At 41.5% G+C, this 21,591-nt stretch overlaps 1 protein-coding gene across 1 annotated transcript in view; it reads right to left on the reverse strand.

Moving 5' to 3' along the window:
• Positions 1–2,920: 2,920 nt before the first annotated feature.
• LOC121869270 (uncharacterized threonine-rich GPI-anchored glycoprotein PJ4664.02-like) overlaps positions 2,921–21,591 on the reverse strand; it is a 45,367-nt gene continuing 26,696 nt past the window's right edge. The window contains exons 4-5 of the mRNA XM_042370517.1: positions 19,454–19,855; positions 2,921–3,381 (exon numbers count right to left, since the gene is read on the reverse strand). Coding sequence (XP_042226451.1) covers positions 2,921–3,381; positions 19,454–19,855 — 863 coding nt within the window. The remainder of the gene's footprint in view (positions 3,382–19,453; positions 19,856–21,591) is intronic.

A 21,591-nucleotide genomic window follows, 5' to 3' on the forward strand; every position in this document is an offset into this window, starting at 1 on the left:
CAGCACAAACGGGAGGTTCCTGTGCCTGATCACACACACACACACACCTGTATACAAACACAGGTCACGGCTGCTCCCACGAGGATAACCACCACATATGTTGGTCAAGGGCGCTGGTATGATGCACTCTGAGTACTGAAGGGCGCTGTAGGTGTTAGTGGTGGCCGCGGTGGTGATGGTGATGGTTTGATATTTACACTAACTGGAATAATGAATGTGAAATAATTTCATACAAACTCATTATTAATAAGAGTATTGAATCCAGTGCCATCAGGAACACTTTTGATCACAATGTTAGCTTTCCTCACAGTCAGTAACCTTCATAGTGGGGCAGCTAAATGCAATTTTTCAAGAGAATCATGCAAATGGTGATACAAGCACCAAATTTGGCATGGTAATTCTCTAATGGTTACTAGTCAAGTCTGCCTGATTGGCCATTTGAAAATCCAAGATGGCGGCCATTTTTCAAGATGGCCGCCATATTGACCTTCAAAAGTTGATTTTTCTTATAGAAATTGATGTAGTTGGTCAATCTGAGTGATCTTGGTGTCGATATGTATGTTTTCAAGCATGCTCAGATGATTGTTTTATAGTTTTAAGTCCATTGTAACATTTTTATCCACATAAAATAACACTTTTAGGAAAAAAATATAACAAAAAAGAACTTACTAAAAAAAAAGTACTCACTATTAGCACTGGTTCCTGTGACTTCTCCTGACAGTACATCTTTGTGCATTTACTGCTGTTCACATATGCAGCTGCAAAGTGCTGTGCAGGAAAGTCCAGAGCGAAAGCATTTGCATCTCTGGTTGCAGTCTTTCTTACAGGCACATTTGGTCAGTTGGTGAATGTTTCTGAAACTTCATCACAGACATTCCATGTCTGCCACGCAGATTTGTTTCCTTTCTCATGGAAGCCAGACACAACGTCACAGCCAGTGAAAGCATGAAAGTATAGGATCCCACTAGCTTTCTTAGTCCCTATCGCAGAAACTACATCATGAACTGGAATCCATCGATGACTGGCTCTTTGGCCAAAGGCAATCCACATGTTATCAAGACCAAACTCCTGTAGTGATGGCAGTACAGATACTGCTATGACGACTACGTCAGTGTCATTTGCTTTGATGATGAGGGACTTGCTACCTTCCATTGCTGCATCTCGAGCATGCACAAATATTCGTGTGTCTGCTTCCTCATGACAGCATGGAGCCACAGCTTCTAGGGACTTCTCTGTGTTGCTAATGGCATCTTCTCCCTTTGTCACAACCACCATGCTTGTCGTCTGTGCTTCACACATTTTCTCCGCGAGAAAATGGAATAGTTCTGTCTTGTTTTTGTCATCTCGCAGAAGCTTCTCCAGTTTTTGGGAGTCTTACTGGTTCCTGTAACTCTTCTCCTGATCCCCTGTCCTCGTTTCGACCTGGCTTCAGACTTCAGACTTGACTTTTTGTACACATCAAACACTACATCCACACTATTGTATTTGGCACCATAGAATTCCACTTTGGGCAGGATGTCTTCTCTGGCATAGGCATCAAAAGTCTTTGAGGTGCGTGGAGGCAGGGCATTGATCAGTGCTGAACCATCTATGATGAAAGCATCTCCATGTGGTTCTCTCTCTGTAGCATTCACTTGTGCTTGAAGAATTTCAGCCAGCTGTGACTTCTGACATGTATGAAGCTTGCCATTGTCACTAAGGGAGGCAGGAGCTTACTGGATCTCATGCTTGAAGAATTCTTGCAAGTCATATTATCTGTTCTGGCTGGAGATGAAGAGTCGCGAGAACAGCTGACAGTCATCTTTCAGTACCTTCTCTTTGGAACTGCTAACAATGTGTTCATGTTTGACTGGAATTGCTCTTTTCCTCTGTCATGGTGTGTACCAACCATTTTAGCAATATATGGATGTACAATGTTCTTTGTGTCTAACACCAGAAGGTCAGATGACTCTTGTTGGAAAGGGTTGTCCATCTCCCGCAGCACCTTGGAATGTGCTTCCACCTTCTCAAAGAAAGATTTCTGTGCACTCAGGGTCTGCTCATGATGTCGGCTGCTGGTGGTGGTTCCATCTTTTGCACCTGACGCAGCTTCATATCCAGCAACAAGACGACTCACTTCAGATCCAGCCACCATCCACCTACGAAGTGCTGCTGGGTCCTCAGTCAACCCAATTGCTCCTACATCGCCTTTAATCACTGCATTGTTTTGTTCATGGGCTTGATCAATACAATGGCAGCGAACTCTCTTCCTGACTTGTGGACAACAAAGTTCCCCTTGTAGAACTCCCTCGCTACCTCTTGATGTTGTTGCTCAAGGCACATCATGCCTCGAAGGTGAATTGGAAGCCATCGGGCATAATTAACATTGTTGTTCGCAAAGAAGTAGGGGATCAGCTCTGAGAGTGCTTGAAGGTAGAGTTTGAAATTGCCTTCGCTGAATGAGCGGATCAACATGAAGATGGTGAGCTCCATGTCCAACACAAGGTTCCAGAATTGGAACTGTGACTTCTCAAGCCTCCGTTGCTTACACCAGTCTTCAAAGCTCAAAGTTGACCTTTCAGACTCATGAGAGCAATAGTCCTGGTATGCCTCCTTCATCAGTTTGTACAAGCTGCATGCTGTGACTTGCTAGTCTTGTCTTAGTTACACTTGATACAGACAGAAAAGACTCTTCTGTACCAGATGAAGCCACTCCTGCTTCAATAAGGGAACCGGTCCAACCACTGTCTTGTAGTAGCGTCCCTAGTGATCTCAGTGCAGCCACCTCTATGTGAAGTCCCCCGAACATAATAACATACATGTCTTCTCCATACTCAGGCCAATGCCACTGGATTTGTTTTGCCAGGGCATACAGTGGCTGGTCAGCAGCTATGACTGGGATCTGACCTGGGCTCAGAAAAGCCACTGTATCACGAACCTTTTACATGACATGCTTGATGGTTACCACAGTGTGTGCCTGATCTCGAAGCAGGGGAAGCAGAGACGTAATGCTCACTTCAAATGGCTGACTCCTCTTCTGTGCTGCATGGTGAGCTGCCAATGTGATGCAGACTTCATATGCCACATCCTCAGTGAGCAAGACCTCTTCCAGCCAAGCATACTCTTCCTGCAGGTGTGACTGGATTGACTCAGGTTCTGGCAATGACTGAGGTGCTACCAAGGGAGGATTGGGATTCTTCATAATATAAGCTGGTCGGACATTGGTGAATGCCTCTGTAAGCTCAGGAACTTTCTTGACCATCGTATCTGCATTCCGTATGAGTGGCTCACGTTCCTCACCAGCCTGCTCAGGGCTTGGATGTTGGACGATGGACACACTGGTCCCATGGAAGGACGTTTTGGCCGTAGTCGCAATGGGGTTGTGGTCAATGTTGTCCACTGCTGAAGTCGTGAACAACTTCTTCCTCAAGATTGGTGGACACACCAATCCATCTTCCACGTACTAGCATACAACTGCTTCTCCTAGCTGGGCTGATAATTGTAGAACTCTGCCATATGAAATGCTGACCCCATTTCCATGCAGCATGTCGATAAACTGCCTCTTTCTTGTCTTAGTAAACACAGACATGCCGACGTAGATAGCAAAAGGTGTCTCATGGTCCTTTGAGTGTATGTGGATTTGTGTTCCTTCCTTGTAGTTGGCAAAGCAGTTGTACTGTAAGAGCTGTGACATAGCAAGTTCAGACTTCAATGCGCCATGCTGAAGTTGGGATTTGATATCTGCACCATGTTCGATCATACATACAAATTGAATCAGTGATGGTGGAACAGCCTGTTCAATGCATTCTTCATGAAATGTATTGCTGAAGTGTGACTTGTGCTGAAGCATGTCCCGTCGTATCATCCCAGCAGGCTTGGCCAGATGGATCGCGTCACCGTATTTGCTTGCTTGTGCCAGGATTGAGCCAGCATCCTTCTCAAAGGCCAGTAGGATATCTCTTTCTTGGTGATGAGCTTGCAGCTGGGGGATGTGAAAAAGCAGCTGGTCCTTCAGTCGAGTAGCATGAACATCGGACGATCCAACACCCAGCTGCTCAAGTCTCTGTCTGTAGAGTGTGACCAGGTCAGCAAGTCTGAAAATGGGTGGTTCAGTCCCTTCACTAGAAGCGTTCATCTGAATGATGTAAGTGACCAGTTCAGAGAAAGCAGTTGGGTATGCGTACTTGTTCGGATGAAGCTCTTGTGCTTCTTCTTGCTCATGAATATTTCGGTGTGTTCTTTCTCGGTTGTATAGGTCTGCCAGGCAGCGAGGGTGATACTTCAGTTCTTGTGCCACAACATCTCCTGCACTTAGTTTGGCAAGGAGTTTTCCATCGCTAAAGTGTCTTCGCACAATCATTCAATCTTTTATTAAGTTTCATTGTCATTGCATGTCTTATGTCATCTCCCGAAGCTTCTTCCTCACATAGAAAGCATTCTGTTGCTTTGGGGTCTCTGACCATTCGTGGTATCTTGCTATTGCTGCTCTCCTTTGTAGCAACTGCAGAGGTTCGCATTTTCTGAGCTCTATTTCACTTTGTGTTGTTGAACAGAAGTCTGCAACTCTCATGATACTGTGTCTTGGTTCTCCTCAAGGTCTCCTCTATCCCATCATCTTCAACAAGTCTTGCAAAGTCAAGCTTGATTGGCAGTGCATTGATTGAATGAAATAGAGGAATATTCCTTGCCAAGCTCTTGTAACCGTCATCTAATTTTTTGGCAGGAATTGCATATGGAGACATAAACTCTTCCTTCTTATCCTGTTGACAAAGACAACACTTTGCCCAGTCAGTGAGGAATGATTTGTTGGTAGATTTTTTGTCCATAACTATTTTTGTTCTTCATGGCCGAAGGTTTATCCTTTTACCACCCTGATGAGCATTTTTTTATATGGGATACAACTTGCCCTACACCTAATCCGATCATTCATCCAGTGTCATTAGTCCCGTGCGATCTGTACACCATCCAGATAACTAAAACCCCATTATCCTTGGCTCGGCTCTCCCGCGCTGGCACATCCTGTCAATTTAGGTGCGGCTGCTTATCTGATTTGGGGTTGGTTAAGCAGCATTTGGGACACTAAGCTGTTGCAGTATGACATGATTTTTCTTAGCTGAGACTGAACCCCATGCTGGGTTGCATAGCAGTGATGTCACCAGTGTTCCCTGGTAGTGTCCGACAATCACTCCCTCATATGCAGAGACCCCTCTGCATGCTACCCTCACCTAGTTAGAAAAAAACATAAAACCAGTCATAAATAAGACAAATATATATCTGAGAGTATCAGAAATAGAAAAAAATCATCTGAGCATGCTTGAAAACATACATATCGACACTAACATCATTTAGATTGACCAACTACACCAATTTCTAAAAAAAAATAATAATCATTTTTCGAAGGTCAATTTGGCAGCCATCCTGAAAAATGGCCGCCATCTTGGATTTCCAAATGGCCAATCAGGCAGATTTGACAAGTAGCCCCTAGGGTATAAACATGCCAAATTTCATTCTTGCACTTGAGAACTGAACCTCGGCGAGGTAGGTTCTCTCTGCTCCCGAGGTACCGCGTGACCATGTTCACCTGCAACCAGGCGAAGGTCGTTAGACTGTATCCAGTCAAGCGCCCTTCGCGCAAGCAACTCAACCTCCTTGTCCTGAGGAAGTTTTTTGACTCCTCGGGAATCACGGGGGTGACAGGACAACTTGGTTTTCGGAGTCATCTCCCACACAGAAATCGAACATCTCGAAAAACAAGAACTTGCCGAGCTGATAGGAGATCAGCTCTCAATAGTTCGGAAGCTGACCAGTACAGCTGCCCTGGTTGGCTTCCCAAAGAAACTTCCTAGCTCCGTTTTGCTGGGATGGGAGAAGATCCCAGTAAAACCGTACCAGCGAAGACCCACTCGTTCATACAAATGCCAGAAGTACGGCCATCTGGGGCGGAAGTGTCGTGCTCGGGAGGTGTGTTCAAGCTGCGGGACACCCGGGCACCAAGACGCCAACTGCTTGGCGGCCGCCAAGAAGTGCGCAGCTTGTGGTAGCCCTCACTCCTCCTCCGACCGGGAGTGACCCAAGTGGAGGGAGGAGTGCAGGGTGGCCAAGCTGCGGACTAACGAAAGACTGAGCTACAAGGAGGCCCTCCTTGTAGTGAAAAATCAAGAAAAGAACAAGCAAGACCAGAACAAGATCACAACAATTAAACCCGATTTCATTACACTATCTTTAACATCGTTTATAGAAGTGTATGAGAATATCCCAGAAGAAGACCACGAAGAAGAATGGAAACTGAAAAGCAAAAGAAGAAACAAGAAAAGGAAGAAGTCCAACCAATCAGCTTCGGCCGAAATAGCCTAACGGCGAAGAGGCCAGTAATCCCCCAATACCATTCATTCATTCATTCTTGCATCACCATTTGCACGAATTTTCCATTATCCGTTCTACTATCAGTTTATGGCCAGCCTTATATCATAACCCTGCCTGACAGTACGTGGCCATAGATAAATTGTTACCTTGTAATAATATCTTTTAGTGCCTGTGTCTACCTTACTCAAGGTAAATTAACCTATATATACAGATATACTGTATATAGTACCTCAACACACTCCTCCTGTATGCCCTCAAGATGGAAATAATAAGTACGAAAGTGCCTGAGTGAAGCCAAATTTAGCTTCACTCTACAGTATCCTTACTATTATTTCAACATAATTTTAGTTTCACAATTTTATTCGTTTTCTCTTATCATCACTCGCTTCACTCTCTATTATTATTAGATGATTTCTCCTCCTCCAGACACCTTCTTAACGTTGGCCTTTCGACAGCGAGTACACTTAAACGAGTGTTTTCCTTGGACGCCAGGACTAAAGTTTTAAAGATTCGTAGCTAAACTTATTTCCTCTAATTGAAACTATGGTTACAGTATTACTGCAATTTTGACGTCATCTTTAAGCCAGTATCTCCCTTCTGTAGGTTTACATAAGGATGTCAGGACTCTTTCTTAAATGTCCAGTTATGGCCGTTTAGGGAAAGCGTAATGAACGGCCTTCTAAGAATTAGATTTCAAGATCAGTGACCAATCCCAATAACACCATGTGGGTTTGTTACTGTTTACGTCTCGTCAAACACAACAAACCCTCGTGTGTGTGTGTGTGTGTGTGTGTGAGCATCACCTGACCAGTCTTACTAGCCTTGTATATAATAACCCAGAAGGAAAGGGTAAGGACAGCGTGTTACTTCGCTATTTTTATATATTCATCTTTTTCTACAGCTATCCCTTGTACTGTATGTATATCTGGTGTTGTATAGTCGTGTATATATATATATATATATATATATATATATATATATATATATATATATATATATATATATATATATATATATATATATATATATATATATATATATATATATATATATATGTATACACACAGCAGAATCGCCGCCCTCCGGGCGGCTCATCCGCTAGGCCACGGTAGGACGCAACCCTCCGGGAGGCTCCACATTGTCTCACTGTTCAGTCCCCAAAACTTCTTCTTCCATCAATAGTTCATTAATGGTGTATGTAAGTTCCACCATGTTTTTAGCATTAAACTGTTATTATTTTATTGTCTAATCATCACTACATATAACACCACCCATCATCACTACATATAACATCATCCATTATCACTACATATAACACCATCCATCATCACTACAAATAACACCATCCATCATCACTACATATAACACCATCCATCATCACTACATATAACAATCATCCTATCATCATCTACATATAACACCATCCATCATCACTACATATAACACTACCCGTCATCACTACATATAACATCATCCATCATCACTACATATAACACCATCCATCATCACTACTATAATACCATTCATCATCACCACAGATAACACCACTATCATCACTACATATAACAACATCCATCATCACTACATATAACACCATCCATCATCACTACGTATAGCACCACCATCACTACCATCACTACCACCACTACTACCACCATCATCATTACCACCACCATCATTACCACTACTATCAACCAGTCTCTACCACCACCACTATCACCACAAACATGCCGCTATCACCATCACCACCACTGCCACTGTCATTATCACTGTCACCACCACCACCACTACATATAACACCATCCATCATCACTACATATAACACCATCCATCATCACTACATATAACACCATCCCATCATATAACACCACCCATCATCACTATATACACACCACCTATCATCATTACTTATAACACCACCCATCATCACTACATATAACACCATCCATCATCGCTACATATAACACCACCTATCATCACTACATATAACACCACCCATCATCACTACATATAACAACATCCATCATCACTACATATAACACCATCCATCATCACTACATATAACACTACCCGTCATCACTACACATAACATCATCCATCATCACTACATATAACACCATCCATCATCACTACTATAATACCATTCATCATCACCACAGATAACACCACTATCATCACTACATATAACAACATCCATCATCAATACATATAACACCATCCATCATCACTACGTATAGCACCACCATCACTACCATCACTACCACCACTACTACCACCATCATCATTACCACCACCATCATTACCACTACTATCAACCAGTCTCTACCACCACCACTATCACCACAAACATGCCGCTATCACCATCACCACCACTGCCACTGTCATTATCACTGTCACCACCACCACCACTACATATAACACCATCCATCATCACTACATATAACACCATCCATCATGACTACATATAACACCACCCATCATCACTATATATAACACCACCTATCATCATTACTTATAACACCACCCATCATCACTACATATAACACCATCCATCATCGCTACATATAACACCACCTATCATCACTACATATAACACCACCCATCATCACTACATATAACACCACCCATCATCACTACATATAACACCATCCATCATCGCTACATATAACACCATCCATCATCGCTACATATAACACCACCTATCATCACTACATATAACACCACCCATCATCACTACATATAACACCATCCATCATCGCTACATATAACACCACCTATCATCACTACATATAACACCACCCATCATCACTACATATAACACCATCCATCATCGCTACATACAACACCACCTATCATCACTACATATAACACCACCCATCATCACTACATATAACACCATCCATCATCGCTACATATAACACCACCCTGCACCCATCATCACTACGTATAACATCATCCATCATCATTACATACACACATACACACAGATATACTTCTTTGTTTTATATATATATATATATATATATATATATATATATATATATATATATATATATATATATATATATATATATATATATATATATGCAAATAAATCACTGTAGGTACGCATGATCCAGGTATATGCTGATAACCACAAGGAAAAATAAAACACGAAGTTCCCAAGCGCTTTCGTGTAATTCACATCTTCAGGGGTGTGACGCTTATAATGCAGCCAGAGTATAACACTAGATAGTAAAAGTAAATGGCTTTGATTAGATGCGTTTCTACTTGTACATATACTCAGTAACTAGGGAGGTAGATGTTAAATACACATCCACGAACTAATGGCTAAGTTAAACAATTATTGAATACATCTCCATCTTTATCGACATCTATTGCAACAGGGGAATCACTGTACCTACCTGGAACGTGTACCCAACACAGTACTTTAATGCACTAATAAAAGTTCAATGACAAATCAAACAAATCTGAATCTCGTAAGATAACAAGTGTTGTGATAATATACAGTAATCCTCTTTATAAATATTTAAAAAAAGTGGTATATGATATATGAATGTCTAGTCTTTCTCTGTATATCCATTTGTTTAGTGATCGTTTAATCCTCATACAAATAGGAGTTCTGCCGCGTGCAAAATTTAGGAAATTTGCAATCATGAGCTGGAACAAGGTCTTGTGCAGCAGCACAGGTCTTCCCGCCCGCCGGCCCAGCAGACAAGGTGAGTAAGTCAGGGTGAGTTGTAGCGGTGCTGGTGGCGGTGGTACTGAGAGGGTACAGGTGAGGGTGCAGACGGAGGTACCACCGTCAGTATTGTTTTAGTTACCCGACAAACTTTAGTGTCAAAGTCAGGCCACTCACGGTCACGGTTAGGGTCGCAAAGTTAAATTCGTTCTATAGCCACGGCAACACGGGCACTAATAGCGTGTGTGTGTGTGTGTGTGTGCTATATTTTCTCAATCTAAATACTTCTTCGCCTTCCCTACATCTGCTGGGGTCTAAATTCTACGTTTTGTGTTCTGTTCGCCTCAATGAGCAAACACAAGGGGAAATAAGTGATTCATGATTCATACTAACGCCTGTATTCTTTCGGCCACCATACACCTGCTTGTCAGTTTATACACATTTAAAGGATATATTTATATGACTCGTAGGTTTATATCCACAACTGTATAATTCCTTCCTCTCCTTGATACTGTAGATGCTACGCTGACAGGAGTAATTCTTATGCCCAAGGGCACAAGACACAGCGATGGACATAATATTAGATACTAATTTCAATCATCTGTTTCACTGTTTAATCATTCATATTGACAGACCAAAAATAGAGATCATGTTACTTTCAATATTGTTTAATTGATCGGTAATCTCAAACTAATGCAGGTTCTTGCGTAATATGTGTGAAGGATCAAAACATCCCGCTTATTAATCTCAAGGATTTAATTTGGGCCCAATAAAAAATATTTATATTCTATCAGTTCCTTCAGCAGAATTGTGTGGGCACCGGACGTCCATGTGGTGCCCCTGAACTATACCTTCCCCAGTTGACCACAGCGAAAAAAGTGCCTCTCCTCCCTGGTTCAACCTCGCACGGCAAAAGGTCACCCACCACAAACAAGCTCCAGGTAAACTCTACGCCTTCAACTCATGAGACATAAAGGCAAGCATAAACTTAGCATGCTTCCCTGTTGGGCGCTGTAAACGCTTCTGCGCTTCACCTTACACAAGGATGTAGGGGAGTGCCCAATAAATAATAAATAAAAATAATAATAAAATAATAAACACTAGGAGAGAATAACCCCATGCAATACACACAGACACACACACAAAAAAACCCTTGGAATATGTCTAAATCTTTGTATGTTCGCTATTGTTTGCTATTTATCACCATTTCTCATAACACCTGGAACCTTGCTACAACACATCGCCAAAAAACACGTGAGTCTTCTTTTCCATACTACCATAGTCCCATATCCTATACAATAATAATCTTAAAAGTTATTCACACTGTCAAACAAACTTCTCCATATCCTTGACAGACGTAATTGAAACTCGAATGTGGTAGTCAAGGTTTCGTCTTAGCGTTGCCACAGTAGGTCTCTTGTTGTCATCATTGCACTCAACAACAATAGGGAATCTTTTTTTTCAGATTTACATTTCCTCTAATGCCTTTTACAATGTATCTTATCATTTTCCTTTACCGGTCTTATTCCATATGACCCTCCTCCTCGCATCTGAATCTCCTCTATCCTGCTACAAGCTACTAAAGTTAACGTGATGATCAACCAACACCCTCACTCAAGCCTACCCTGCCTCTCACACCTCCACCATTATGCCACCAGACCGTTTGCATGTCACACCATCTTCCAATGCTAATCTTACAGCCAGTGAGCAGTGTGTGAATACCAACCTTCTACCACTTGTTGAAGGTTGAAGCAAGACAATATTAGCAACTTTTCCCTCCAAACACGACTCCTTCAGTGCCTCCTCCTCTCATCAGCTCACTTAAACTAAACATAATTTACAATCACTTTATCATCATTTTCCTCTTTTACTTTAAAATGCTCCTAAAACCTGTATTTTATCTTCGTCATCATTTTTATCTCTCTTCACCGCCTACTTCTCACACTTTCCTGAAGCAACATCTCTTCTTCCATAAAGTACAACTCATGTGATCGGAGAAGTGCATGCTGACCATTTTTGTTTCTAATTAAATAATGTAAAGTGAACAAGTATAATCTATACATCACACGACTCACACTTCCAATCTTCTTTTTTACGTCCATCATCCAGTAATACGGCCATGTTCATTTATCCCATCACAGTTTCATCATAAATGCTGAACGTAATCCTCCTGCAACACACACCTATGGCCCACACATTCCACCACCAATACAGTGTCTACACCCCATATACTCGAACAACATTATTATTCCCGCCAACTTTAGAGCTCACGCCTCTCGTCAGTTAACTTCCTGCCAAAACACGTTATTTATTTCTAATCTCTGGTTTTAGATGTAACTCAGGTACACAGCTCCACCCAGCTATAAATTGGAAGCCCTCACCTGCATCAACGTGCCTCACTACCTTCGTGTGTTTGCAATATGCCATCAATTGTGATATTGCAACTGGCCGCATAACTTATAATGTTAGAAAAGTTCTGTATGCCTCTTTGTAAAGATTCACGAATAAAAGTATTCCAAATACCAATCCAAGCACTTTCACACAAACATACACATTTCGGAACCCAAGCAAACTGTACTGTATATACAGTGTGTTAAGTTTTTTGCGGAATCGGTTATTTTTCAAAATGACCGGCATGCATATTGGTAATTTTGCAAAATAACCTACAAACAGACAATCTAAACTAACCTAACTTTATGGTTGAATAAGGTTAGGTTAGGTTAGGATGGCTCGTGTAGTTTGATACACAGTTAAGTGGTCATGTTTTTTTTTTTTTTTTTTAGCTTTGGACGATGTGCTGTCCTAACCATAAGGTTAAATTAGTTTAGGTTGTCTATTTGTAAGTTATTTTACAAATTACCAATATGCATGCAGGTCATTTTGAAAAATAACCGATTCCGCAAAAAAAACGTAACATATACAGTACAGTACACTGTAAAAAGGAAATACAGTAAATAAAGTTTCACCCACACCAACTCACAAACAGTAATCAGTTTCATTTACAGCAGCACACGAACAGACGAAACATATAATATAGCAAAAGAACCACATTATTTAAAAGTTCAACAACAAAAAATTCCACAACAAACACATCATATTGCTTTAATTCAATATCCAGGTAGTGAACCTCGACCTATGAGGAAACGCAATCAGCGTATCTAAGGTCATCGAAATCTCAGGTCATAGTAAATCCTCGAGGCAGGAATGCACCTAACTCCCCCCCCCCCCACCCCCCCCACACATACACACACCATCCCTGCTAGAGTCGATCTGACACAAATTTCATTCATAGACTAAATATTTGCCGATCTGACAAAGCGAGGATGTTGTGACCTGGTTTATACAAACCTCTCCCACTCTCCAACAACTTTCCTTCCCACCTCTGTACAGTCCCACCTCCCTTGATGTTTTATTTTAAACTAATGTTCTTTTCCTTAAACTAACGAACGACTTGTCACACTCTTAAATCTTCACCTTAATCTAATGATTTTTACCTTAAATTGTTTACCTTAAAGTAGTGATGTTTACCTTAATTACCTTCAACTAATTAACTATTCCTTAAACTAGTTATCATCCCCTTAATCTACTGATGCTCCCCTTAATCTATTGTGATTTCCCTTAAATTAGTGACCTTTACCTTAAAATTTTCCCTTTAAATTAATGATCATTTTCTTTACCTTAAAACAGTGATTTGTCTCGCCCTTACAGTAAATCTTCACCTTCGATTAATGATATTTACCTTCAAAAAATAATATTTACCATAGAGGTTTGATCTTTACTTTTGAAGGGGAAAATGTCCTTTTACTCAGTGAGGTCATGTCCCCCTTCCTTAAGAGGTGAAGGTGAAGGTGTGGGGTCATGGAGGTGGTGTGAACGACTCCCTAGAGGTCAGAGGTCGTGCTCACAGAAGAGGTAGAGTGGACGACTCTAGAGGCCAGAGGTCGTGGATCGTTTTCACAAGCGGGGAGGGGGAGTGTAAGATCAGTATTTCCACAGGTAACAGAATGACAGGTGTGTAAAGTTTCTTGAGAGTATTTTGCAATATTCTGCAATACTTAGATACAGCTCTGCAATGCAATCACGACATTCAACTCGTAATTCAATATGCAGATAAGGGAAAAAGACCGTGATGTGATCTTACACTTAAAATTACATTAAAGTTCAGAGGCAACTAACACATGAATCGTATTAAGGTGACGAGGGTGTGTTATAGGCGGTATATGGTGGTGGTGAAGTTCATCTGCTGATGTGTTCCAGTTATTGTACGATGCACCTTAAATCATTCCATGTTATTATTGATGTACAGAATCGACTTACGTTATGAAAAATCTTTCAACGTTCAGAGCGGTGTCACAGATCTGACCTAACCTATGCTGTTCCTCTCACCACAGGTATTCCAACACACCTACGTAATGCATGCACGAATCCAGATCTCCAGCCAGACCGAGATCATCGGGTGTTTCACTTACCTACCTGACTGGAGTACCTCAAATCTAGCTCTTAAAAGTTTTTGCTTCCAGCGGCGGCGTGTGACCCCGACCTGAGCTGGCATCAGGTCAACATGATCAACTTTTTCTATGTATACTGCTCACACGTTGCTGAAGATATGAAATGGATAGTTTACTGGCAAGCTTGAAAGGTTAGCTGTGTGTGTGTGAGGAAAGGGGGGGGGGGTAAGTCTAATACCTTACACACGGTGATTTAGAAATCTTAATGACCGTAGATTTCATTATAAGAGTTACCTTTATTTACAGTTGATAGTGATTACATGGTAGTTATAGGTAAAGGTGGTGTGTGTGTGAGTCAAATTGCCGGTATCAGTAAGTCCTGGACGTGGAGATTATTGCGTCAGGTAAATGTTTGTGTTAAAACTATTTTCTTTAATAATGGACGGTAAACTATTGCTTATTGACAGGTGTTAAAATTATTGCAGAAAATAATGTTTGGGTGTTAAACCCATTGTCTGTGATTACACTTTGGCTATAAAATAACTGTTTGAGATAACATTCAGGCGTCTTAGTTACTACTTTTGATGACGATTAAGTGATAAACTTACGGTTAGCTGTTGTGTGTCGATGACCTGTTAACGTTAATAAATGTAGACAAAAGTCAACGTAAATAAATGCTTAAAGCCGAGCGATGGCCAGAATGATAACATAAACACGTCATATTATGTCACCTATAAGCGGATGATTTACAGCTGTTACATCATCCACCTAAATCTAGATGGATGACTGCTATCCTTTCAGTTTGACCCACAGCAGCCTCACTCATCCAACTAAACACAGATGGATGACTGAAATTTATCCATATTCGTCGAGGGCGAGGATAAGTATACTTAATACCTCCTGACGTGTGTGGTCCGTAGATAATGCGACCCCTCACTCAGTATTCATGATGTATTCACTCAAAATCGGATACCAGAAAGGGGTCAACACAGAGTCCAGTCTCAGCGCTGAACCTCTCCGTCTGTCTGTCTGTTTGTCTGTCCTTTTCTGTCTGTCTGTCTTTGTCACTGAACTACTGCCAGCTAATACGTCACGATTGCTAACTGTCTGGCTAAGTAACTGAATGACAGACTAATTGATTAACTGACTTACCGACACAAATGGATAGTCACAACAGCAAAGAGAGATCAGGTAACAAGAGGTTCTGGTCAGCTGTTCACCGCAAATCAGAATTAACAACTTGTCTCGTTCTGTGTCAGTTATAATGAAGGACACTGTTGGAGGCCTCGACCCTCTGTGGCTCTGGTGAAAGGACTGGTAGACGGGAGCTATACAGTTTTTTTTTAGTTTAACAAATTTATTGACAAAGCTTGGAGTACAGTTAGCCTATTCTGAGTAATTCATTCAGGTCTTGACACTGAGGGTGGTATCACTTCTCACTGCCAATCAGGACAGAGGTTCATACACAAAGGAATAGATCTTATTCATTAGCAGTATATATAGGTCAAAGTCATGTGGGTGATGTCACTGTTCACTGCCATGCAGGATAGAGGTTCGTACACAAAGAAATACATCATATTCATGAGCAGTATATATAGGTCAGATTCATGTGGGTGATATTACTGTTCAATGACATGCAGGATAGACTTCGTACACAAAGAAATACATCATTTTCATGAGCAGTACATATAGGTCAGAGTCATGTGGGTGATGCCACTGTTCAATGCAATGGTAGCAATTACAAAGTTCATGATACAATAAGCCAGGTGGCCCAGGTGGCCTGAAGTCTTTGACAGTGTCACATTCAATAATACAGTTCCAGTGTATGCTTTAAAGGTTTATCACAAAGTTTACATGATGAGTGTTCAGGTATGAGTACAGCGTTACTAACTTGCCAGATGTGTCTGTAGCCTAGCCTAATTCTGGCCACAACTATATCACATTGTCTAGTTCTGTCCTTATGCTGGCCATACCGGTACCTCTTGTCACAAAATTTGTCATATTTACTAATGCTACAACTGCCAGGTCTCTCTGCATTTCTCAGTTCTTCTAGATCAGAGCTCATGATTCTGACTTGAATGTTCTTAAGTACAGGCCAAGATCACGGTCAATATTTTCTTTCTTACATGCCTCATTGGTAAGTCTATCAGCAAAGTCATGATACCTAATTCCAACATGGGACGGAATCCACACATATTCGATACGAGAGTTGTTCTCATTGGCAGTTATCACATTTCCTTTAATATCGCATACAACTTTAGACATAGAACCTGACGCGCTGTTCATTGATTTCAAAGCACTTTGAGAGTCACAGAATATCACTCCACCTCCATTTTCTTTAAGGTAGTCTGTGGCTAAGTACTGTAGATTCCAGTTAGTTCAGTTTGTGCTGTGCTGGCCCAGTTGTTCAGCTTTTGCTTGTTTGACACTACCATCTCCTTTTCTTTATATATTACAATTGAACAACCTTTTCTATCTGTGTTTGTCTGCACAGAACCATTAGTAAAAGTATAACATTTGATTTAATACTTTCTATGTGTCTGTTAATAGTTTCTAGTGTGACACATCTCATCACATCGGTGTTTAACATTTGCTTACTCCCAACAGGAGTATAACTAATAGGAACTGATATATCCAGCCAAGGAGGAATGGCATTAATGGGTTCGTGTGGGGTGATTGGAACATTCATTTTCAAGAGATCTGCAACACTTTTACGAAGCCACGCCCCAAAGAGAGTCTTTTATGGAAGGTTAGCGAGATAGTCTGGGTTACTTAGATGAACATCAACTCAATTTCAGCTATAGTTTGGGGACCATTGTTCTTCAAAACTTTGACTCAAAACATGGTATTAAGTAGAGCGATCTTCTCAGATAGAGGGGGCAGCCCGAGCTCTTTCCTCATCTTTACAATTCTGGTTGATTTTGGGCATCCTAGAATGATGACCATGGCTTCATTTTGCGCTACCTCAAGGCTGTTGAGTTGCTTAGGCGGAATAGTCACAAGATGGAGAGCATGATAGTCGCTACAGAACGTAGAAAGTACGAGCATAGGTGATATTAATTCCATAGCCCTTGCCAACAAGGGTTCTGAGGGGTTTAATGCGCTGCATTATTTTGACACGAAGGTTGCCGACAAAGTTTGCATCATTCCCACAAATTCCAAGATATTTAAAAGAGCTACATAGTTCCAAGGGCATGCTGTTAATGTTATAGTCAAGAGGCAGGGGGTGAGCAGGACGAGGATTGAGGACCCTCGTCTTGTCAACACATTCCACAGTCCTCCGAGTAAATACATCCAGCAAGGCTTGGAGCCTGAGCTTGAACTGTTTTCTAAAAGCTCCCCCACTTACCGTGTAACGCCGATCAAAAGTGAGTGATTACGATTTACGAGACATAAATCCCTTTACCTTTATACTTATATGATATTGTCTCTAATATGTGGGTGTCTTAACATGTGTTGTTTTGGTGTTAATATGCAGAAATTACCCTCTATCATTCTTATAAGTGATTTCTTAATGTTTAACCTTGAACTTGTGTGATTATTCAGTAAGGGTACTTATATTAATTTCTGGCCTGCATCTAGGTTTTATTATAATTATTATTATTATTTGCATGTAAATAAGTATTTTAAGTACAATAATAAAAATCTCACTGTTCGATTTACCTATCCTCTACCATACTTAATTGATACCTATTTAATTAACTGCTATTACCTTGATTACACTTTGCCTTGTCTACTGTGTTGAAACTTGTGGTTGACAATCTTACATAATTATCAAGTGATCATTGGAATTGCTGTAACAAATCACCTTATGGTCAGCTAGAAGTTTCAATAATCCGTAACAGCTGGTAGGATGGAGGTAGTCAAAGGGCTGGTAGGAAGGGGTTGGTGAAGAGGGCCGGTAGGAGGGAAGAGAAGAGGTCTGATTGTAGGGAAGTAGTGCGGAGGACAGGTACAAGAGAGGAAGTGAAGAGGGGATATTAAAGAGGGTTGGTAGGAGGGAGGTGGTGAAGAGGGCTGGTAGGAGGGAGGTAGTGAAAAGGGCTGGTAGGAGGGAAATAGTGAAGCAGTAATAGTGAAGAGGGCTGGTAGGAGCGGGTTAGTGAAGAAGTCTGGAAGCTGCACTTCGCCCGCCACTCCTCCTCACGCACTCTTAATTTGGCTCCCTGATATACTGTAAATTTGGCACAGCGTTGATCCCAGTCATTGTCAAGAATATAAGAAAGAAATTTGTCCGGGCTACTCTGGGCAGTGGGTAGTCTGCCATATTAAATCTGTCAGCCACACTAGGACAGGTATTGGAGATAAAACAGACGGAAGAACAAAGATACGAACGGACAAATTCACATTAGCAGCACAATAAAAACTTGGCCAATTTTCACCAGGCAAGAAGCACAGGTGTGAGGACACACACCAGCAAGACAACAAGTACCGGTATACACGCACAGAAGGACAGCGGGTACATAAGACATAAATAACTTGGACACAGAAAGTTTCTTCAGAAGTATCAGTACATCCAAGTATTGTGGACAGATACAGTAATTCTCAGGTTGTAACTGTATATCAGTGTGAACTAAGATATGATTAAAACTGTAACGGAAACCGAAAACCATAGTTATTTGATATAAAATACAAGTACAGTTATTTCCTTTTATGTGGACTCTATAAATGTGGTGCCATAATTTACTCACAGATATGAGTAAAACAAGTAAAAAATGGGGGCAACACGAGATTACAACCCAACGAAGACGTGGGTGTTCACTAGAACAATACAAGCACAATGAAGAGGCAGGATTCCTTCCTCCTGCGGGGTCAACACTGTCGGGGTCACACAGGAGTCCACTTTACCTCCGCCTAATATGGAGGATATGCACAACGTTAACCTTGCCTCGTATGCTTGACCTGTTTCCTTAGCTTGTTACTGCCTTCCTTCAGCTTAGCTTCATAACTGCCTGTAATGAGGAATATCGACTGTAAAGACCTGGGTCAAATAACAAGAGTAAAGCTGAAGAAGAGGTGACGTCTAGAGCTGAGGGAGAGGTGACGTCTAGAGCTGAGGGAGAGGTGGCGTCTAGAGCTGATGGAGATTTGACGTCTAGAGCTAAAGGAGAGGTGACGTCTAGAGCTGAGGGAGAGGTGACGTCTAGAGCTGAGGGAGAGGTGACGTCTAGAGCTGAGGGAGAGGTGACGTCTAGAGCTGAGGGAGAGGTGACGTCTAGAGCTGAGGGAGAGGTGACGTCTAGAGCTGAGGGAGAGGTGGCGTCTAGAGCTGATGGAGATTTGACGTCTAGAGCTAAAGGAGAGGTGACGTCTAGAGCCGAGGGAGAGGTGACGTCTAGTGCTGACGGAGAGGTGACGTCTAGAGCTGAGCGAGAGGTGACGTCTAGAGCAAAAGGAGAGGTAACGTGTAGAGATGAGGGAGAGGTGACGTCAAGAGCTAAGGGAGAGGTGATGTCTAGAGCTGAAGGAAAGGTGACGTCCAGAGCTGAGGGAGAGGTGACGTGTAGAGCTGAGAGAGAGGTGTCGTGTAGAGCTGAGGGAGAGGTGACATCTAGTGCTGACGGAGGGGTGACGTGTAGAGCTGAGAGAGAGGTGACGTGTAGAGCTGAGGGAGAGGTGACATCTAGTGCTGAAGGAGAGGTGACGTGTAGAGCTGAATGAAAGGTAAAATTTAGAGCTAAATGAAAGGTGACGTCCAGAGCTAAGGGAGAGGTGTCGTCTAGAGCTGAAGGAAGCGTGACGTCCAGCGCTGAGGGAAAGGTAAAATCTATAGCTGAAGGAGAGGTGATGTCTAGAGCTGAAGGAGATGTGACGTCTAGAGCTGAGGGAGAGGTGACGTCCAGAGTTGAAGGAGAGGTGACGTCTATAGCTGAAGGAGAGATGACGTCTAGAGCTGAGGGAGAGGTCACGTCTAGGGCTGAGGGAGAGGTCAGGTCTAGAGCTGAGGGATAGTGACGTCTTACAACACGTGAGGACGAAGGAGACACTCCGAGATAGTAAGAGTTATGAGGGTGGATGAATCTTTGTGTCCACGTTTCACAAAGTTCGAACACGTGCCATGTGTCTGTACTGTACTGTACTGTACTGTACTGTACATTTTTACTATCCCAGTCCAAACTAAATGATGTGTGTTGCTGTTAGGTAATATCCACATAATTTATTCGATGGTTATACACTTAACTATGTATAAGGTTTGCTCTTTTAGTTAAGTTACACATTACCCTCATAAACATAAAGGTGACTGGCGTCGGTGTAACTGTTTTCTGTCAGGCTAGAGATAACGGACGAGTCCTTCAGGAGTTATAATGTACAATGAAGGATACATGAAGGACACGACGACGAGTTCAACGGATATATCATTAGATTATTATTAAATATATACAGTAAGTACTGTACAGTGTACAAGAATACATAAATAAATAATATAAACATCGAGAACGTACAGAAATGTGGAGATTAATTTCTTTAAACTCTGGAAAACAGTACAGTACACAGTAGGTGAGAAATTATCCAACACTGCGGTCGGAGTTAAGCTGGGTAAAGGTGTTGAGGCAAGAAACTGATGACAGGAAGAACATTACTAAAAGTATAGTGACACAAAGATAAAATTCCAGGAAGATAGAGCATTTAAAGCTGATAAAAGGTCAGCCTTAAATCACATTGCGTACGCTCTCGTCTCGCTGCTACATTGTTTACAGCTGTTTGCATAGATAAACACGTAATACGACGAATTTCAAGTGCGTTTTAAATATTAATTTTTGCATTTAAAATTTTTTAATCAACTTGTTTACCCTTATCTAAAGTATCTTTTGAGTAATGATGCTAACGTTTTAATCATATTTGAGTAATTTGCAATATTTTACACAAAATTTACCAACGACTAATGAAATCGGGCAGGGCCCACGTAAAAATGGGCTTAACCAAAACTGGTTTCAACTAGGCGAAATCCTTTTCCATTCTTTCACGCCATACGCTTTGTTTTAGGTCCTATCCAATATACTACCGCATATAGAATTGTTTATATTATTATATCAGTTATTTTATTGTCTCACATGCCCACAACTCTCCAATATTAATCAAAATATTCTCCATAAGCGGCCATGATCCGCACATTTACAC

Source organism: Homarus americanus, unplaced genomic scaffold, assembly GCF_018991925.1.
Source record: "Homarus americanus isolate GMGI-L3 unplaced genomic scaffold, GMGI_Hamer_2.0 scaffold36734, whole genome shotgun sequence".
Lineage (NCBI taxonomy): Eukaryota > Metazoa > Arthropoda > Malacostraca > Decapoda > Nephropidae > Homarus > Homarus americanus.